The sequence below is a fragment of the Triturus cristatus genome, chromosome 4_1 (genome assembly GCF_964204655.1).
Source record: "Triturus cristatus chromosome 4_1, aTriCri1.1, whole genome shotgun sequence".
In the NCBI taxonomy this organism is placed as follows: Eukaryota; Metazoa; Chordata; class Amphibia; order Caudata; family Salamandridae; genus Triturus; species Triturus cristatus.
The window spans coordinates 781,265,991-781,286,824 of NC_140585.1; the positions used below are offsets into that span (position 1 = coordinate 781,265,991).

The 20,834-nt window shown below is 47.5% G+C and overlaps 1 protein-coding gene across 7 annotated transcripts in view; it reads left to right on the forward strand.

Moving 5' to 3' along the window:
• USP15 (ubiquitin specific peptidase 15) overlaps positions 1-20,834 on the forward strand; it is a 743,655-nt gene that overhangs the window by 615,003 nt on the left and 107,818 nt on the right. For all 7 annotated transcript variants that reach the window (XM_085653348.1, XM_085653347.1, XM_085653352.1 and 4 more), the window contains 2 exons: positions 1,857-2,006; positions 11,549-11,652. In XM_085653348.1, the coding sequence (XP_085509474.1) occupies positions 1,857-2,006; positions 11,549-11,652 (254 nt within the window). The remainder of the gene's footprint in view (positions 1-1,856; positions 2,007-11,548; positions 11,653-20,834) is intronic.

The window sequence follows — 20,834 nt, forward strand, 5'->3', positions numbered from 1 at the left end:
TTCAGTCCCTGTCTTGGAAGGTGGCATTTCTAGTTGCTGTCACCCCACTCAGGTGTATGTCATGCATTAACCCTGGAAGACCATTTCTTCCAAGTACGTAGGGATAGGGTTGTCCTCCACACCAACCTCAAACTACTACCTAAAGTAGTATCTCATTTCCACTTTAATCATTCTAATGACCTTCCTGTCTTTTTCCCACAACCTGATTCAGTTGCAGAATTGGCTTTCCATACTTTGAATGTAAAACAAGCCTTCATGTACTATGTTGAGAAAACCGGGCCATTTTTGAAGACAAAACAACTTTTTGCTGCTTTCCCCAAACCCCACAAAGACAAGTCTCTATCCAAGGCAGATATTGCCAGACGGATAGTTAAGTGCATCCAGACATGATATGTTAAAGCTAAGAGGACTCTGGCCACTCCTCCTAGGGCACACTCTGCTCGCAAGATAAAAGCCTCTATGGCCTTCCTGGGAAACATCCCTATAGCTGACACATGCAAAGCAGCTACCTGGTCCACGCCACACATTTTCACAAAACACTACTGTGTGGAAGTTCTAGCCTGCCAACACGCTAATGTAAGTCAGGCAGTTCCCTGTACAACCCTTCAATCTTCTGCAACACCCACAGGCTAGCCACTGTGTTTTTGAGAGTACTGCCTTACAGGTCTATGCACAGCATACGTATCTACAGCCACACATGCATTGAACTGAAAATGTTACTTACTCTGTAAGCATCTGTTCGTGGCATGTAGTTCTGTAGATTCACATGCACACACCTTCTTCCAAGGGCACTTGTGGTCATTGCAGTATCTCTCATTATCTCTTTTGTTTCCTCTTAAGCATGGACATCTCTGTAATCATCACTTCACATTCCATCCTAACCGTTGTGCTGGGAAACAACCCAACAATGGAGTCGATGACCATGCACATTATCACCAAGAGGTGGAGTCACAGTGCCTCAAAACTCGAAACACTTTAAGTAAAAACAACTTGCACACATCTGGGTCCAACGCTAGATGGCAGGATTATGCATAACATTTTCCTTCTGTTATTTCCTGGGAACACAGTTTTACAGCTAATTTGTATGATATTTTCAAATAACAAAATCAAGTGCTTTTCATCCATTGTCGTTTGGATGAAAAGGCAGATTGAATTGGTTTGGGGCACTGCAACTCAGAGGTGATAGAAAGGAATTCCTTTGACATATTATGTATCTGCCTTTTGTAGGTGACAAAAACGTTTCTGGGGTTGAGCGAATATTACATCTTCCACCTCTTCTCTGCTTGTCGAGCTTGAGTGTCCTGAGCTCACAGAAGAACCAGAGATTGGTGTCGGCATGGCTGAAAAAGGATTCCTTTTCTGTTTTTCTGGATGTGAATTCTACCACTTTAAATATGGCTCAGTCCATCGTTTACACATTATAAATAAATACAAATTTTCCTTCCCACTACTTTAAATTTAGATTTGAATGGGGCAGAATTTGTACTAATTTATTTTAGAATCTGTGTTGAAATAAAATAGTATATTGTCTTCTTCTGCAAAATGTATGTTTGGAAGGACCAAATAACAGAGCAGGAATGCATCCTTGTAATTGCCTTGGTGTTAAATAGCCTGTGTAGTTACATTTTTTTTTTTTTTTTTTTTTTTTTTTTTTGCAATACTCCATATTGTCTCCATCTATAATACTTGCAAAATATGTATTAGTTTGTTGAGACTATTTATCTTGAGGAATGTTCTTATGTGGTTAAAAAAAAAAAAAAAAACAACCACAATTGTGCATTAACTTTAAAAAGGTTTCCTAGTGCAATATTCTGTGCTTGTTTTGTCTTTTTACAATAATTTTCCTTATATTTTAGGTACTGTCCAAATTGCAAAGAGCATCAGCAGGCAACTAAAAAGCTTGATCTCTGGTCATTACCTCCAGTGCTTGTGGTCCACTTGAAACGCTTTTCCTACAGCCGATACATGAGAGATAAATTGGACACCTTAGTTGATTTCCCCATACTGTAAGAATAAATTACATGCATGCATTAATTAATGTCTAACCTGCAACATTTTTTAAAAATATATTTGATAATATTAAAGTGGCGTGGGTTACATTGTACATGGAGTTTGTTGTGATATAAGTACAGTGTAACAGTTGATGAAAGAGCTGAGGATTTAATTATTACCAAGTTTATCCCAGGGCAAATTACGAGTGCCTTCCTCCATGTACATTGTTTAAAATTTGAGGTGGGGGAGAGTGGAGGAGCAGAGAGCTAGCCTCTAAGAAGGCCATGCACTAAGGTGGTCTAGTAGCCTTGCCTGCAGTCTTTCAGTGTTCGATCATACTCCCCTATCATCTAACTCGCAACTTGAGACATAGATATGCTCTGGATAAGCACTGAAAGAAAGTAAACTATTAATATTCTAGTTTACTGCACTCCTGAGACCATCATAGCGATTTAGACACTGAGTGAGGTTGGAAATACAGAAGGGAATAAATTACCTGCATTGAGAAAATTGATGCATCTACCGGCTGTGAGGTGTTATGGTGTTTGATGGGCAGCAAAACATTAGGATTGAAGTAGGGCTAGAGTAATGGGAGACAAGGCTGTTACCTGCTGCCTGAAGCTGCCAGCCCTACATTGGCAAGCCCCTCCCAGATACTGCAGTGAAGGTCCTCTCCGATCTTTGTGGCGCCAAGAGATGGAGAGTTCCACAGAGGGAAAGGTCTGGAAGGATCGACACGCCTTGAGCCAGCAAGAGTTTGGCCGTCATAGGATTTAACCACAGTGACTGCCGCTTGGAGGGAGCACTAAGTTCTGGCAGGTGGTGACCCTTCAGTGCAACTTGATTCTAATTGGCAAACCTCTTTCAGTTGCTGTAATACAAACTGAACTGCTCATTTCTGTGCCTTCTTCCTTGGCGGGTGGCTGCTTGATATGCTTCTTGACAGACTAACCTGGATGAAGATTGTACTTGCCAAGGGGGGTGTACATGAACAGAAGCTGGCACCAGGAACATTTAAGTGAGATATGACAGCCTGGATAGAACTTCCTTGAAGAGTGGGTTTGTGTAGTTCCATTTGCACACATCTAGGATAGGTGACTCGCTTCTTATGGTTGTAGCCACTTTCAAGGCTAGCCATATGGACGGCTCGGAACTATTAATGCTGGACATGTGCATTAATTAACAGCAAATGGCAAATGGACTATAAACTATTTTATGGGGACCATTCAAAGCAAATGGAGAAAATTAAGGTGTGTAATTCACAGAAACACCCTGGAAGGTTAGTGATACCTGATTACAGGGCCTAGGCTTAACACAGGCTGTGATAGGTAACAGCTATAGTATCACTTTGGAGTAAAAGCTCAGGGGCTTTGTAGGCTGCTTGATCCACAGTCAGCATTTGGGATTCTTCTTTTCCCATGTACTGTAAGGGCATTGAGTATACTGTGGCTGAAATGGGCAGAGGGGCTCAGTATCAGTCTAATACCCCTTCATAGGCAAAGCACTGTGCAAAGATGCATTTCAAGAGTGCAGAAGAGCATGCCACTCCAAAAAGCAAAGATGACTTGGAGATTAAATCATTGCTGTTGGGCATGAGCTAAAGACTACAAAATATAGATGGAAAAACTAATATAGCTGAAAGACGGTAGTTATAGATTCCTTACCTTACAATTACCCCCGGGCATCAGACTGGATCCGGAGAAATGTTTTTGTAGCAGTACCCCTGCACGTCGGTAGGTGGTGTCGTTTGATTCCGCGTTCGTCGTCAGCATCGTGGTCGCCGGGATGACGTTGTGGTGTCTACTTAGATGCCACCCCTGCGGGCTGACATCAGGTCCTTCTTTTTCCGCACAAGCCAGCGCAGGTCCAGGGATAGCGTGCCCCTTAGTCACTTTTTGACTAACCCTTTTTCGACTTTAGTTGACATATTTTTGAGTCTTCGATTCCCGGTGTAGGTGGTGTAGGTTGACTCTGTGTTAGTCTTCAGCGTCGTGGTCGCCAGGATGACGTCGTGGTGTCTACTTAGACGCCACCCCTGCGGGCTGACGTCGGGTCCTTCTTTTTCTGCACCAGCCAGCGCAGGTCCAGGGATAGCGTGCTCTTTAGTCACTTTTTCACTAACCCTTTTTCGACTTTTGTTGACATATTTTTGAGTCTTTGACTCCTGATGCATGAGGGATGTCCAGCCGTCGGCCCAGTTTCAAGCCCTGTGACTCCTGTCACAAGTTGATGTCGGTCACCGATCCGCACCTCGTGTGTCTTTAGTGCCTGGAGCTTGACCACGACCCGTAGTCGTGCTTCGACTGCTGGGCCATGAACCCGGATTCTTTGCGAGAGCGGTCCTGGAAGCTTTTGGAGGCTCGGCAGTCCCCTCCATGCCATTCGAGGTGAAGGTCGTGGGACCGGTCGCGCAGTCACCACCATTTATCCTCGAATTATTTGCACTCCTCGGGTAAGTCGAAGCACAAGAAGAAGGTGAAGAAGTATCATCGCGCTTTGCCTTCTCCCCGTCCGTCGGCCGACGTGACTCAGGACCCGTAGCGTTGTTGCTCTCCAGCTGCTTCCTTGGAGCCCACTGCGACGGCTCCGCGCTTCCCTCCTTTTCCCGGAGCGTCCCCTGCCCAGCTTCGTGCATTTTACGAAGCACTGCACAGCATCTTTAGCAGCCCGACTCCGCAGGCGGGCCTTCAGGCCCCACAGACTCGGCTGGGGTCCCTGGGCTTCGATGCCGGCTGCTCCGGCATCGGCCCCGCAGGGTCCCCAAGGATCCTGGCCTGGATCCAGATCGGTGTAGGTCATTTTGGCCCTACCCACTTGTAAGTCACCATGTGGGCTGATATCTGGGAGAGGTCTATAAAATGGACAATCACTTATTTTCCCCTGTTTGACACAGGATTACCAAGCACGTTTTTTGATTGATGCTGCTGGATTTTCGACCCTGAGAGTGCACCGAGGACTGCTATCCAGATTTCAGTGCCTGTGCCCTGGCCCTGACCCTAAAGTATATATTGAATTGGCTGCACCCGATTGGAAATGGCTAACGTTCCTGTGAGTCCTTAGTAAATGGTACCCTACTACCCAGGACATGGAAGTTAGAGGGGTACCTCAGGGCTTGCAGCACTGATTGTGCCACCCTGGAGGTCCCCAAGTAAAACAAGTCCCCCAGTCTGCCACTGCAGACTTGTAAAGCAGTACTACACTGCTAGCCCGACTTTACCATTGAAAGCACTTGCAAAGCCACCACTTCCCCTGCACATGTGTGTAATTCAGCTCTCTGGCAGTCCTACCGAGCCCTAAAGGCAGGGTGCAGCACATGGCCCAGGCAGGACATGTACTTTACATGTCCTGGCAGTAGGGCAAGCAAAACCACCTTTTTACTGTGGAAAGACTTGGTCGCCCAATTGGCCAGTACCAGGTTGCACGCTGACCCCTCAGCTGTGCTAACTCCTGAAAGGTGCGACCAAAGTGAGCACTCCAAAGTATCAAACAAGTCGTTACATTGAGCCCAACTTGTATCTCTTTTCAAAATTAATGTAATTTGTTGCAGTGTGCAGCTTTAGCAAAGCTGCCATCATATTGCCCTTAAAACTCCTGTGCCTTCCCTGGCCTGCTCCACAAGACAGCTTTCTGCCCTCCTAGAGAGACGTGCCAACTATTCTCAGGAAGGAGAATAATGGGGGTTTGCAGGCCGTAGAGGTGACACCTCCCTGCTGCAGGAAGCCACTTGGGTGTCAGTCCCAAAGGTAGGCTTCAAAGGTGAAGCTGCCTTTGAAGAGCAGATGTGTACCACCAAGGGGGGAGGCTGCTCCATTGTAGAAATAGACAGACTGGCACAGTAGCAGCGAGGGGAAACCAGTTGCCAAACTGGTTTCCCCAGGGATGTGTTTTCCTTAAGATAGCCACACCCACGGGTGGGCTAGAGAGGTCTCGCCATCTTGGGGGTGGGCAGAATGGTGCACCCTGGGCTAGCCAGATGCCAAACTCCACAGGAAATAGACACCAGGTGGTCAGGAACCTAGATGCCCATTGGCTACCAACCACATCCTCCCCTGAGGGCACTTTCCGAGCAGAAAGGGGGCACCCCTGGTAGCCAGACCTCAGATCTCGACTAACTTGGAGGTTTGACTGAAAAAGGACTGCCCTGCTGCACTGAGGGACCAGAAAAGAGAGGCTGCACCAACGAGGACTGCAGCAGCTGCACATGGTGGCTAGCGATAAGAGGGAATGTGCGCGCTGTGTCCTGCTCAAGGAGAATCTGTTTCCAGAGCCCAGTCAAGCCAAGAGAACTCCAAGGGCCAGGCTGCCCCCCCGTTCACAACACAGGGACACAACAGCTGAAGAAGCCTGCAAGCAGCAAGTTTGTAGGCCAAAGTCTTCTAGCTGGTACGACTGCTGCCATGCAGCACTGAGGACCAAGACGCGATGCACAGAGTTGCACCCAAGTTCGCTGAGCCCGAGAGTGCGGTCAGAGAGTTGCTGGGATGCTCAGAAGGGAAGTTAAAGACCCAGGAAGCCTTTGACCACAACAACAGGCTACTGGACTTTGGCTAGAATGGAGAAGCCATTGTGGGATGTCGACTTTGCAACCAGGACCCCCTCGCCATCTTAGTGGACTGAGAAATCCCTGCAGGATGACCCTTGTCAACCCCGTCCTATCCAGAGCATTCTTGGAGGAGCTTCAGAATCCTTCATCCCTTGCATCAGGACCACTCCATAGGGATCCATTGCAACGGGGATAAAGTGCCTAGAACTGCTGAAGGACTGCTTCTGTGAATGTAACTATACTTAAGGATCTTGCTCTTCCGTCTGACTAGCCCCCTGCTGGAGTTGGTCATCCCAAATACTTCTAACTGATCACAATGACACTAACCTAATTTTTGTTTTTAAAGAATTTGCATATCGCTTAGTTCTTCTTGCTTTTTAGGTCTTGCCTGAGCTAGCGCGCATGCGCTGCTCTGCAAGACATTTATTAAGGGCTTTTAAATTCCCAAAACGCGCTCGTGCGTGTGCTTTTTTTTATCACTTGCTTTTGGGCTTTCTTAGAAAGGCACCACGCAATTGGCCCAAGGCGGGTGCATGTCTCGCCTTCTGTTGTGGCCTAGGGTGCTCGAGAGCGAGCAGCAGCGCCATCTGTTTCCAATTATCGCGGTCACGTTAATTGGAAACAGATGGCTGACTGTTTAAATTCCTTTTAGCGAGCGTACCACTCCCGGGCGTATTGTTGTACAGACTAAGCACTGCCGGAGGCATGCAAATGTCACAAATACGGGATTCGCAAACCAAGAAACATCACACAAACAGTTGGAGAAACCTTGTCAGCTAGACTGCCATACGTGGTTTCAGCTGCCCCTCTGAATAACTACTAGCTTCCCCTTTCACAGTTATCATCACATTTTGCAGGCAGTACCTGTTTCACCAAACACTTTGCTCGCTTCACTTTTCCCGCCGTCAGACATAGGCTCTGTAACTGTTCGTGCCACAAATTTCACCTTGAAGCCTGAGAAAAGTACTCGACAATGCCAATACGTATGACACAATAAAATCTTTAGTAGTGCCAAGAGTAGCACGCGGAACTGATTCTTAAAGCTTTGCGCCAACATTATAGTGTGTTGTGCACTATTGCCTGCGGGTGCCGTGTCAAAAATGCGCATAATTCTTAATTTCGCGCTGGCGCGTTTAAATACCTTGTGAATGATATTGCTGCCACTCCCGGTACAGAAATGATGAAACCGGTATAACTGCACCACTCGCTTGAAGCGCCGTTCAGTTGAAGCATGAAACTCCATTAATCACAAAATGCCTGATGCGCTGCTCACCGGAGGTGAAGCTGGTGTGCACGCTTCATACATCCATTAAATTTATGCATTACTGCAAACACAATACATATATTTTAAGTGTTTACATACTCCCAAGATGGCGGCACGTTTTATATATTGCTTGAGTAGGTCACGTGTACAGTGCGCTATCCGGTGTCACTGACGCGCACCGTGAACTACTGAGGCGTCTTTCTTTAGAACGGTGATGCAGTTTGAAAGTACCATTGCCGCAACCACAACAGTGCTTCTATTGAAGGTAAAATTAGTTCTTACAGTCACAATCCCTGATTTTTCCTTGTAGGGGTACCAGGCAACATTTCTAATTCCCTGGTAACGCTATTGGGCAGTTTAATGTGCTTGACTGTTTCTGTGCGTATCGTCATCATTTTCTGCGCCGGGGCTGATTATCTGTTCTCTTGAGAAATTCCATCAGTTTTTATTTTGTAAAGAATGTACCACACTTAGTGGAAGGAAGGTTCCTTTATTCAGCCCCTGTAATAACACAGCAGCAGTGGACACATACACCTCCAACTATCGGCGCAGTCCCTTCAAACTCCTACTCCCCGTACATTCTGTCTACGTTTCATTATTCTGCTACTGCGTTTCCGTATTCTAATTTTGCGCTTCTCCATTCTTATTCTATTGCTTACCTCACCACACAAAGCGTATCCAATATAATAGAGGTTTAAGGTTTGCTACACAAACTACTACTATTTAAAGCCAAATCCATACGTAATGGCGTCAACGGGGCACTCTGTGGTAGACTAACGTGAGCATTTTATGAATCTGTTTTTAGCCCAAGACCTCTTAACTGAATTACAGGTTCCCCATATCTTGGAGCCATATAACGCAGGCCCAATGGCTTTGGCATGGTAAATCTCTAAAGCAGTTGAGAGGGCAAAAACATACACTCCACACAATACCACTCAGTGCCACATAATTATATGCTACATAATTACACTACACTCAATGCAACATACACTCCAAATAATACCACTCAGTGCCATATAATTACGTGCCACATAATTACACTCTACTGAATGCAACATACACTCCACACAATACCACTCAGTGCCACATAATTATATGCTACATAATTACACTGCACTCAATGCAACATACACTCCAAATAATACCACTCAGTGCCACATAATTACACTCTACTGAATACAACATACACTCCCCATAATACCACTCAGCACCACATAATTATCTGCTACCTAATAACACTGCACTCAATGCAACATACACTCCAAATAATACCACTCAGTGCCTCATAATTATATGCCACATAATTACAGTGCACTTAATGCAACATACACTCCAAATAATACCACTCAGTGCCACATAATTACATACCACATAATTACACTCTACTGAATACAACATACACTCCCCAAAATACCAATGAGTGCCACATAATTACACGCCACATAATTACACTCTACTCAATGCAACATAAATACACTCCACATAATACCACTCAGTACCACATACTCACACGTCACAATTACACTCTATTCAATGCAACATAAATACACTCCACATAATACCACTCAGTGCCACATAATTACACACCACTTAATTACACTGTACTCAATGCAACATAAATACACTCCACATTACATCACTCAGTGTGACATAGTTATACACCACATAATTACACTTTACTCAATGCAACAAATACACCCCACATACCACTCAGTACCACATAATTACAAGCCACATAATTACACTCTACTCAATGCAACATAATAACACTCTACATATTACCATTCAGTGCCACATAATTACATGCCACATAATAACACTCTACTCAATGCAACATATATACACTCCATATATTACCACTCCGTGCCACATATTTACACACCACATAAGTACACTCTACTGAATGCAACATACACTACACACAATACCACTCAGTGCCACATAATTATATGCTACATAACTACACTGCACTCAAAATAATACCACTCAGTGCCATATAATGACATGCCACATAATTACACTCTACTGAATGCAACATACACTCCACACAATACCACTCAGTGCCACATAATTATATGCTACATAATTACACTGCACTCAATGCAACATACACTCCAAATAATACCACTCAGTGCCACATAATTATATGCTACATAATTACAGTGCACTTAATGCAACATACACTCCAAATAATACCACTCAGTGCCACATAATTAGACTTCACATAAGTACACTCTACTGAATGCAACATACACTACACACAATACCACTCAATGCTACATAATTACACTGCACTCAATGCAACATACACTCCAAATAATACCACTCAGTGCCACATAATTACATGCCACATAATTACACTCTACTGAATGCAGCATACACTTGACACAATACCACTCAGTGCCACATAATTATTTGCTACATACATACACTGCACTCAATGCAACATAAATACACTCCACATAATACTACAGACTGCCACATAATTATATGCTAATTACACTGCACTCAATGCAACATACACTCCAAATAATACCGCTCAGTGCCACATAATTACACGCCACAAAATTACACTCTACTCAATGCAACATAAATACACTCCACATAATACCACTCAGTACCACATAATTACACACCACTTAATTACACTCTACTCAATGCAACATAAATACACTCCACATAATACCACTCAGTGTGACATAGTTACACACCACATATTTACACTCTACTCAATGCAACAAATACACCCCACATACCACTCAGTACCACATAATTACAAACCACATAATTACACTCTACTCAATGCAACATAAATACTCCACATATTACCACTCAGTGCCACATAATTACACACCACATAATTGCACTCTACTCAATGCAACATAAATACACTCCTTATATATGCACTCTATACCACATACCACCAATCAACATAAATGCACTCCACACCATGACACAATTCCACAAAGCATAATTTCACTCAATACCACAGTTCCAGGCCACGCAATTCAACTCCACACATTTCCAATACACACCGCATAATTATACACCAAACAACATATTTCAACTCCAGAACTCCAAAATTCACAATGTACCTCCAATCCACACCATAAAGTGTCACCACCTGAGCACCAAACATCATTCACCACCACCATTTTGCATCAGCGCACCACCTAAGCATCACGTCAGTCTGCCCTTGGAGTCTGGCATCTGTTGATTCTCCCCTAGTGTCCGTCTGCTGCTCGTGTTCTAATTAAATTACTGTTTTCCAACCTCCACTCCCCCGTTTTTTGTCCCGCTCCCCCATAACAAAAAGAATTATAACAAACAAGCATGGGAACAGGCAGGAAGAAGGTGCCAGCAGTGCAAGTACAAAAAACTAGAAGACATTTTTTATGTTAAAATCTTTTTTAAATCCGGTTTTTCAGTTGTATATAATGTCGTCTCCGTTTGTATAAATTAACAACAATGGTTAACACTCTTTGTTATAACTTTTAAACATAATGTACAGCAGCCACAATGCTCTACAACATAGCCAAAAGTTCTGGCTAAACACATAAGGTCCCAAAACCGAGACCTATTGGGTATGCCAATGCTTGTTTTAACTGTGACATTAGTAAAATATGTGTATTACATCTGTTATTGAAATTGGAAGCATGTGCGCCCTGGTAGTATTTGGTAATTTTTTGTATTGGTGCCATCTATTAATTGAAAAATGGTTATACTAAGTCTTTTTATTCTTGTTACAGTGATTTGGACATGGCTGAATTCCTGATAAATCCAAATGCTGGACCTAGCCGTTATAATTTGATTGCTGTGTCAAACCACTATGGAGGAATGGGAGGAGGGCATTGTAAGTGCCTCTTTTATGTCTTAAATGGTAACTAGTTGTTACTGTAAAATTACTCTCTACACGTAGGGTATAGTTTCAGCTTTATAACATAATTAACTTTGTTGCTTATATAAGTTCCATCACCCACCTCATCTTCCATTCCATTCCAATTTAGTTCACTCCCATGCTTGGTTATTATTTTTTCAATGTGAGTAATTGACCTATGGACTTTGTTTTAGAAGGGTTTTGCATGCAATTGTTATTTTAGATTTCTTAACCTTCTTGAAATCCTCCATCATAACGCTCAATAGTCAAGTAAACAATTTATTTGTTGGATTTCATAATTTTTTTTTTTATAATACATGTTTTTATTACAACTGTGCATGAACATCATCGTACATTTAGATTTCCTAATTAAGTTCTATTTCTGTACTGTGCTATCAGTACGTTGTTCTATAAAATAGTCACCTTCTGCTTTATGGCAACGCCTCATTCTGCTCCCAGGCCTCCCAGGGGCAGGTGTCGTCTCACTAGGGGCCAGAGTTTCTGCGGGGCTCTCCTTGCTGCGTTGGCCTCACATTGGGCCTGCCTCACTACGGCGTCACCGCCTCTCCCAGGCCCGCTCATGCCTGGCGCCAGGCAGCTTTACCTGCGTCTTTGTGGCTTGTTTTCTGAGGGAATCAGGCTTCCTCGGTGCTGCTACCGTCAAAGTTCGAGGTAGCTGAAGGCGCTCTCCACTCGGCAATTAGCTAAACTTCTCGGGCACTCCGCTCCGATCCCTCACTGGAGTTCCGCGGGCCGGTACCAGCATGCCGTGCCTCTCCCTGTCTTCTCTGGCAGACGCCGAGCACTTCCTCCGGTTCCGCGGCACCTTGCAGGGTAGCCTCCAGTACGGGCCACAGCTTGAGGGCTGTTTCAGGACCCTGCAGCCCCGCTTCTCAAAGCTGTGTCCACGGGCCCGGTCGGCAAGACCGAGCGAGGAGTAGGCACGTCCTACTCGGTCGCCATCTTGGCCACGCCCCCCCCCTCCCCCCGTCATTTTTTGACAGACTTTTTTTGACTTTTTGTCAACTTCATTGGTGTGTTAGGAGTCATGTCGAGCAAGAAGACTTCTGGGTTCAAGCCTTGTGGCGCCTGTCACTGTGCCATGTTGGTGACTGACCCTCATTTAGTTTGTCTCTGGTGCCTGGAGCGCGACCATGACTCCAAGTTGTGCTCTGGCTGCTGGGTGGGGGTCTTTAAAGCTTCTTGCAGCCTGGCGTCCTGCACTGCAGAGGGTTCCTTATCAGTCTCGATCCAGGTCTCGGTCAAGAGGAAGGTCCGAGCTCCGATCCGTTGAATCGAAGTCCTCCTCATCAAAGTCAGGTAGGAGGCACCACAAAAGGCACAAGAAGTCGACGTGTGCTTCGTCTTCGCCCTGCTCGAATTGTGATGCAGCGGAGGAACCTTAGAGTTCAAGGCCCCGCTCCGCGGAGCAGGTGCCTGGGTCGGCTCCGTGTTTCTCTCCCTGGCCAGGAGCGGCCCCATGCCCAGCTGAAAATTTTATGACGCCATGTGTGCCATATTTAGGCGGCCTGACCCTGCCCGGCATGCTTTGGGCCCCACAGGCTCAGAAGATGGAGAGGTCCCCGTGGTTCCCATGCCAGGGGCTCAGGCCACGGCCTCCGATTGGACCAGTTCCTGATCCAGACCGATGCCGGTCGCACCTCCACATCGACCTTCCCCGGCGTGAGGTCCTCCGCATCGCCGGCACTTCCCCAATCCTCATTTCCAACGACACGGAGCCGGTCAGGCGTCCTCCGATGCCGAAACCCGCACCGACGGAGCCGTCAGGCCTCATGCCATTCACCCTGCCCTATTCTAGGATTAGGTATGGAGGAAGAGGATTGGGAGGGGGAGCAGGATCCCTTCCAAATCCCGCACCAAAAGGATGTGGACTGGTACGAGGAGCTGGGTGATGCCAGTGGTTTAGACACCTCTGGCATTCTCTCCCCTCCTACTCTGTCTATGGATGAGGGAGCATCTTTTGCCATGGTGGTGCGTAGGTCCTCAGCCTGCAGCTTCCTACAGTGGTGGTCAAGAGTAACGTCTTGACAGAGGTCCTGCAGCCTGCGGTCTTTAGCTCGGAACCCCTGCTGCCTTTCAACGGGGCCTTAACAGACATCCTTCTGGGAACATGGTCAAAGCCAAGCGCAGGGGCCCCTGTGAATAGGATGATCGTCCACTTCCATCGCCCTGCACCGGGCGACCCACTTTTCCTCACCACTTAACCCACTGCCCAAAGCTTGGTGGTCCAGGCTCCCACTTCTCATGGCACGTTCCCTTCCGCAACCCCGGACAGGGAATCCAAGAAAATGGAGAACTTTGGAAAGAAAACATTTTCTTCTGCCAGTCTAGCATTGCTGTTGGTGAACACTGCATGCCTTTTGGACCGTTACTCCTATTCGATATGGCATAAGGTTGCGCAGGTGCTACCTAGAGTCTCGGAAGAGGACTGGGCTCTAATCTCCCAAGGTATCTCATACGGGAGAAACGCAGCTAACTTTTCCATCAGATCTGGCTTATACACAATCAACTCGCTAGGTAGAGTGATTCCCACGACGGTGGGCGTTCGTTGCCACGCCTGGTTGATAATGTCTGGTTTTTCGAGGATGTCCAGGCTGACCTCATGGAAATGCCCTTTGATGGCTCGCGTCTCTTTGGAGACAAGGCGGATTCTGCCCTTGAGCGCTTCAAAGACTCGCGGGCCACAGCCAAATCTTTGGGCCTCACACAACCCCTAGGGCCTCATCCATTTTCTGCTCCTTTCGTGGCAATGGAAGGGGCTATCAGCTGCACCAACCCTATTCCGCACAGAGGACCCCACAAGTTCAGCAATGCCTGGGGGTTTATGGACGCGGTTCAACCCGACCCCGTGGGTCGGGAAACCAGAAGTCGAGCCAATCCATGATCCCTTCCTCCACCGCAAAACCTTCCTAGTCCACTCCCCCAGGAACACTCTCAGCCGGTCGGTGGCAGAGTACGCCATCGTCTCCACCACTGTCAAGACATTACATCGTACAGGTGGGTCTTGCAAATAGTCCGAAGGGGCTATTCTCTCCCCTTTGAGACTGCTCCTCCATCTATGCCTCCAGTGTACAGTCGGCTGATGGAGGATCACCTTGCTTTACTCCATGAGGAAGTCAAGACTCTCTTGGCCAAGGAAGCCATAGAGAGGGTTTCCGGGCCTGAAGTAGGCAGTGGTTGCTATTCCCACTCTTCCCGAGGCCTTCATTCTATCCTAGACCTCAGAGCCCTCAATTACATCTTCAAAAAGGAGAAATTGAAGATGCTCACTGTTGCTCGGGTCCTGTCTGCCTTGGACCCAAGTGACTGGATGGTACAGCTGGACTTGCAGGATGCTTATTTCATATTCTCATCTTGCCTGCCCATCGTCACTACCTGCGGTTCACAGTGGACCATGAGCCCTTTCAATTTGCGGCGCTCCCCTTTGGCCTCACCAGCGCCCCTTAGGTGTTCATTAAGGTGAGGGCGGTGGTGGCAGTCCATCTGCCGGGATCAGAGGTTCCAGTCTTCCCCTATCTCGACGACTGGTTGTTGAAGGCAGGCTTGCCCCAAGCAGTCGTCTCCCAACTCCATGCTGTTGCATACCCTCTGCATTTTCCGGGGTTCACTATCAATGTGGCGAAGTCACACCTGACTTCCTCTCACACGTTCCCTTTCATTGCAATTCTGGACACGGTGCAGTTTCGGGCCTATGTTCCAATGGGCACAGCATAGAGAAAAGCTCACCGACCTGGTTCAGAGGGCACTGCGAGAGACTTGCAGTGGTGGCTAACAGATTGCGATTGGTTCAAAGGCAGACCCCTCTCCCTTCCCCTCACAGATCTCACAGTAGTGATGGATGCGTCCCTTCTGAGATGGGGCGGCCATTTGGGGGAGGTGGAGATCAGAGGACTCTGGTCTCCAAGAAAGCCAAGCTCCATATCAACCCCTTGGAGCTTCAAGCAATCTAACTGGCACTGAAAGCCTTTTTACCATCAGTAAAGGAAAGGCTCGTACAGGAGTTCACAGACATCACCACTGCCAATTGGTACTACAACAAACAGAGTGGGGTGGGGTTGTGTACTCTTTGTCAAGAGGCTTTGCATCTCTAAACTTGGCTGGAACAGCAGGGCATTTCCCTGGTGGTTCAACACCTGGCCCATTCTCTAAACGCCAGGACGGACAGGCTCAGCCGAAGGTGCCTTGCCGATCACGAATGGCATCTCCGTCCAGAGGTGGCACAAGGTCCCTTTCAGCGGTGGAGAGAGCGTTGGTTAGATCTGTTCGCCTCAGAAGAGAACGAGCGATGTCAGCTGTTTTGGGCGTTTGAGTTTACAAGGCGGTTATCGCTCAGTGACGCTTTTTGCAGCGTGTGGACCTCAGGCATCCTATACGCCTTTCTGCCGATACCACTCCTGCCCAGAGTGCTCAGGAAGACCAGGAGCGACCGAGCACAAGTTATGCTTGTGTCTCCGGATTGGGCACGGAGAGTGTGGTATCCCGAGCTTCTAAACATGAGCATTGATCCTCCGGTCAGGCTGCCCTATCGGGAGGATCTTCTGTCGCAGCAGCAGGGGAGGGTTCTCCGCCCGAACCGGTCCACTCACTGCCTCCTTGCGTGGAGATTGAGCAGCGACAGTTTACTGCTTTCAACCTCCCTCCCGAATTCTGTGAGGTTATTTTGGAAGCCAGGCATCCCTCCACAAAATCGTTGTACGCCTGCCGATGGAACACATTTTGATAATATTGAACAGACCGGTCTATTGCCCCTGTATCTGCTCCATTATCTGAAGTCATTCTGTTTATACTTTCTTTGGCCCAGCAGGGCTCTGCTCTGGACACATTGAAGGGCTATCTGTCAGCCCTTTCTTCTTTTCTTTGACTGCCTGATCAGCCCTCTCTTTTCAAATCTCCTTTGGTGCATAGATTCTTGAAGGGGTTAACCCACTTGTTTCCTGCCTAACCTTTTATTATGCCCCAGTGGAACCTTAATTTCTCACCTTTCTGATGTGTGCACTGTTTGAGCCGCTGCATAACTGCCCTCTTCGGTTGCTCACCATCAAGACAGCTTTTTTGGTGGCAATAACGTCTGTCAGGAGGGTAAGTGAACTGCAAGCACTCTCTTCGCAGCCTCCTTACCTGACGGTCTTTCCAGACAAAGTGGTACTCCGGACTAGGGCATCTTTTTAGCCTAAGGTGGTAACACCCCTCCATCTGGGACAATCTGTTACCCTGCCTACCTTCTATGCACCCCCGCACCCTTCCAAGGAAGAGGAACGTCTCCATCATTTGGACCCATAAAGAGCGTTATCGTTCTACCTTGATCGAACCAGAGAGTTCCAGGTGGATGACCAACTCTTTATACGATACGTGGGACTATATCCCGATGGGTTATCCTCTATATAAAAATCTGTTACACCTTAGAAAAGAAAGATCCCTCTTAAGGTCTTAGGGCCCATTCCACCAAGGCAAAAGTGGCCACAACGGCTCTTCAGTGTTTCTGATATCTGCCAACCAGCCACGTGGGCATCTCTGCACACGTTTGCCAGACACTACTGCCTGGATTTCTTGGGTCGCAGAGAAGGCCTGTTCGGTCGCTCTGTTTTGCATGATTTTCTGGTCTAAGCCGATCCCTAGTCCCTCCTTCAGGAATGGTATTGCTTGGGTATCTGTTAAATGGTAAGGAATCTGCGTCTAGATGTCTCTATCAGATAGACAAGTTACTTACCTTTGGTAACGCCTTATCTGGTAGAGACATGTTCTAGCTTCAGATTTCTTACCGACCCACCCATCCTCCCCGCACTGCGGAATTGGGTTTAAGTGTCAGAGATGTTACCCTTCAGGGCATTAATTGTTCAGTTTTTAACACACCATGGTCAGTCACTTCATGGCTTCGCGCTTCTGGCGTGGAAAGTCTTGAAAAGTACTGACGTCAGTGCACCCGAGTGGTGGTTATATTGACGTCACGCAGAGTTGACCTACGCCCAGGGGTACTGCTAAGAATATTTTTCCAGATCCTGCCTGACGCCTGGAAGTTCAAAGGTAAGGAATCTGCGGCTAGATCATGTCTCTATCTAATAAGGAATACGGACGGTAAGTAACTTGTCCCTCAAACCTGGAGTTTGTTTAAAAAAATTGAAACTAATGATCCTCACATCATAGGAGTTTTCTTCCATGGTGTCTGGCTTATTTTTTTTATTTTTACTGTCCCTCACCATTAGGCTTCACTTGACTGAGACGGAAAGCAAAAAATAAACATCAGACGGTCTAATTTAAATTGGTCTGACAGGCGGTACCTCCGACAGCCCCTTTTTCATCAGCCCATCAGAGGAGTATGTTGGTTACAGAGCTGGAGTAGACTCCATTTTTGAATACTTAAGTTGGGCTGATGGACACTGAGTTTGACGGAGAGGGTACTTCATCACTGTTGCAATGAAGTACCCTCTCCTCCAAATACTAAATTGCCCCCTAAGATTTATGCTGCTCAAAATTCTTAATAGTCTTTACTTTGAGTTCCAGATTGTACATTATGTAGTTGAAGTTAGAAATAACCTCCAGCTTGTGTAGGTGGTAGGGTTGGACTTTGATATAGCTACTCTGTAACTATCATGAAATCCAACATTTCTGGGACAGTTAAAGAATTTCCCCACATTTTGGTGAAAGTAATTTTAATGCCTTATGTGGCAATGTGTCCTCTTTTATTGCCCATACACAAACTGACTCTATAAATTTGCACTGATGCTTGTTGGTTGCAATTTGGCCAATGAGTGGGAACTTTTAGGATTTCTGGCATAGCAGGGTGGTGGATCGGTATTGACTAAAGCATGACTGGGGAAGAAAGCATCGAAGAAGTCTGACGAGAGATGGATAATATGGAGGTATGGCTGACACTATACAATTGTCTTTAGGCGAGTTTTTGAAGATAAGAGTGGAGTGGGTGTCCCTTTTTTCCTTCCCTGTCTCTACTCCCACACCCCAGTTATTTTTGATCACCTACCTATGACTACGCTGTAATAGTTCAATAACTGATCCTATCCTGTTGGTACACATTTTGGACATCTATTGTAACTTGACTTGATGTCAAGTTTTTGCTTTGTGGTTTAAAGCAATAACTGCTGTTTAAAAATATGCTTAAGTAGGACTTTACCTATATTGAAATGACCCTTGGTTTCTAGAGGCATGACATCATAAATCACCATAGTTTAACTCCGCCCATTCATAAACTGAATACTGTGTTTCACCAACCTACTGCTGAGTCAGAAATGTACTTGTGAGGTCATATTACGTAATGCTGTGGTAATTTATGCCATTACCCTTCAAACGTTCCTACATCCTTGTTGAATATAGTTTGAAGTATATAGGTATCTGAAAGAAACACGTTAGTTAGATTCCTTACCTTAGAATATCCCCAGGCGTCAGGCTGGATCCGGAAAGACTTTTCGTCAGCAATACCCTTGCGCGTCACTAGGCGTCGTCTGCGGCACCGCGTCCATCGTCGGTGTCGTGATCGCCGGGATGACGTCGTCGTAGTACTTAGACACCGCCCTTGCGCGCTGATGTCAGTTCTTCTTTTTTCCGTGCCAGTAAGCGCATACCCTTTAGTCACTTTTTGACTAAACTTTTTGGACTTTTTTGGTTCTTCTTTCGAGTCGACCTCGACTCCTGGGATGCCCGGTTTCAAGCCGTGCGACGCCTGTAACCGACTGATGTCGGTTACGGATCACCACCGTTGGTGTCTCTACTGCCTTGGGGCCGACCATGATGCCCAGTCGTGCCCCGACTGCCGGGCCTTGACCTCGCAGGCTAGGCGGGAGCGGTCCCGCAAGCTCCTCGAGCTCCGGCAGTCGCGGAGCCGAAGTCATCACCGCTTGTCGAGTTCGAAGTCCTCGCATTCAGGTAAGTCGAGGCACAGTAAGAAGAAGTCAAAGAGGCTACATCGCACTTCTGACTCCCCTCGCCGGCCGCGTGACTCAGCTGAGGGATCGGGTGGCATCACCCGCCCGGCTCCATCGGAGCGGCAGGAGTCGTGTCTGGCCCCATACCCTCCGGTCCCTGGGCCTAACGCGACTCCGGACGAGGTTCGAGACTTCTTCGTGGCCATGAGGAGTCTCGCTCTGCCGTCGCGGCCTGTCAGCGTGCCTTCGGGCCCCGCGGGTCCGCTTGGGAGACCTAGCGAGCCAGCGGCTTCGGCCCCGGCGCCGTCGTCGACTTCGGTCCCGACGCCGCAGGTCCCCGTGGGATCCAGGCCTGGATCCCGGTTGATTCCGATCTTTCAGCCTTTATCCCGAGTTTCTGTCAGGATGGTCCTGCGGCTGCTGGTCTAATGGCCTCCTGCATCCTGCTGGTACATCACGCCAGGTGGCGGATGCAGGCTCTGCAGTGGGACCTGAAGTTCCAGTGGTCTCAACATCGGGGCAACCTGTCCGACCACGTCCTGATCTCGGAGGGCACTGCAAGACAGTTGCAGTGGTGACTCATGGACCGCGATTGGGTCAGTGGTAGATCCCTCTCCCTACCGGAGCAGGTAGTGTTGACCGATGCGTCCCTCCTGGGATGGGGGGGGGCCACATGGGAGAGGCGTAGATCAGAGGCCTCTGGTCTCCGGTGGAGTCCCGGCTCCATATCAACCTATTGGAGCGATCCGACTTGCACTGAAGGCGTTCCTTCCCTCTGTACGGGGAAGTGTAGTGTAGATGTTCAAGGACCCACCACCACCACGTGGTATTGCAACAAACAGGGCGGGTGGGGTCGTGGACCCTTTGTCAGGAGGCTCTGCGCCTCTGGGCATGGCTGGAACATCAGGGCATCACCTTGGTGGTTCAACACCTGGCGGGCTCTCTGAACGCCAGGGCAGACGAACTCAGCCGCCGGTGCATGATGGATCACGAATGGCGTCTGAACTCGGACGTGGCGCAAGGCCTCTTTCGGCAGTGGGGAGAGCCTTGGTTATATCTATTTGCCACCGAAGAGAACACGCAATGTCTTCAGTTCTGCGCGTTGGAATTTCCAAGGCGGCACTCGCTCGGAAACGCTTTTCGTCGCGAGTGGAGTTGCGGTCTGTTGTACGCCTTTCTGCCTATACCACTTCTGCCCAGAGTGCTGAAGAAGATCAGGCGCAACCAGGCCCAAGTCATTCTTGTGGCTCCGGATTGGGCACG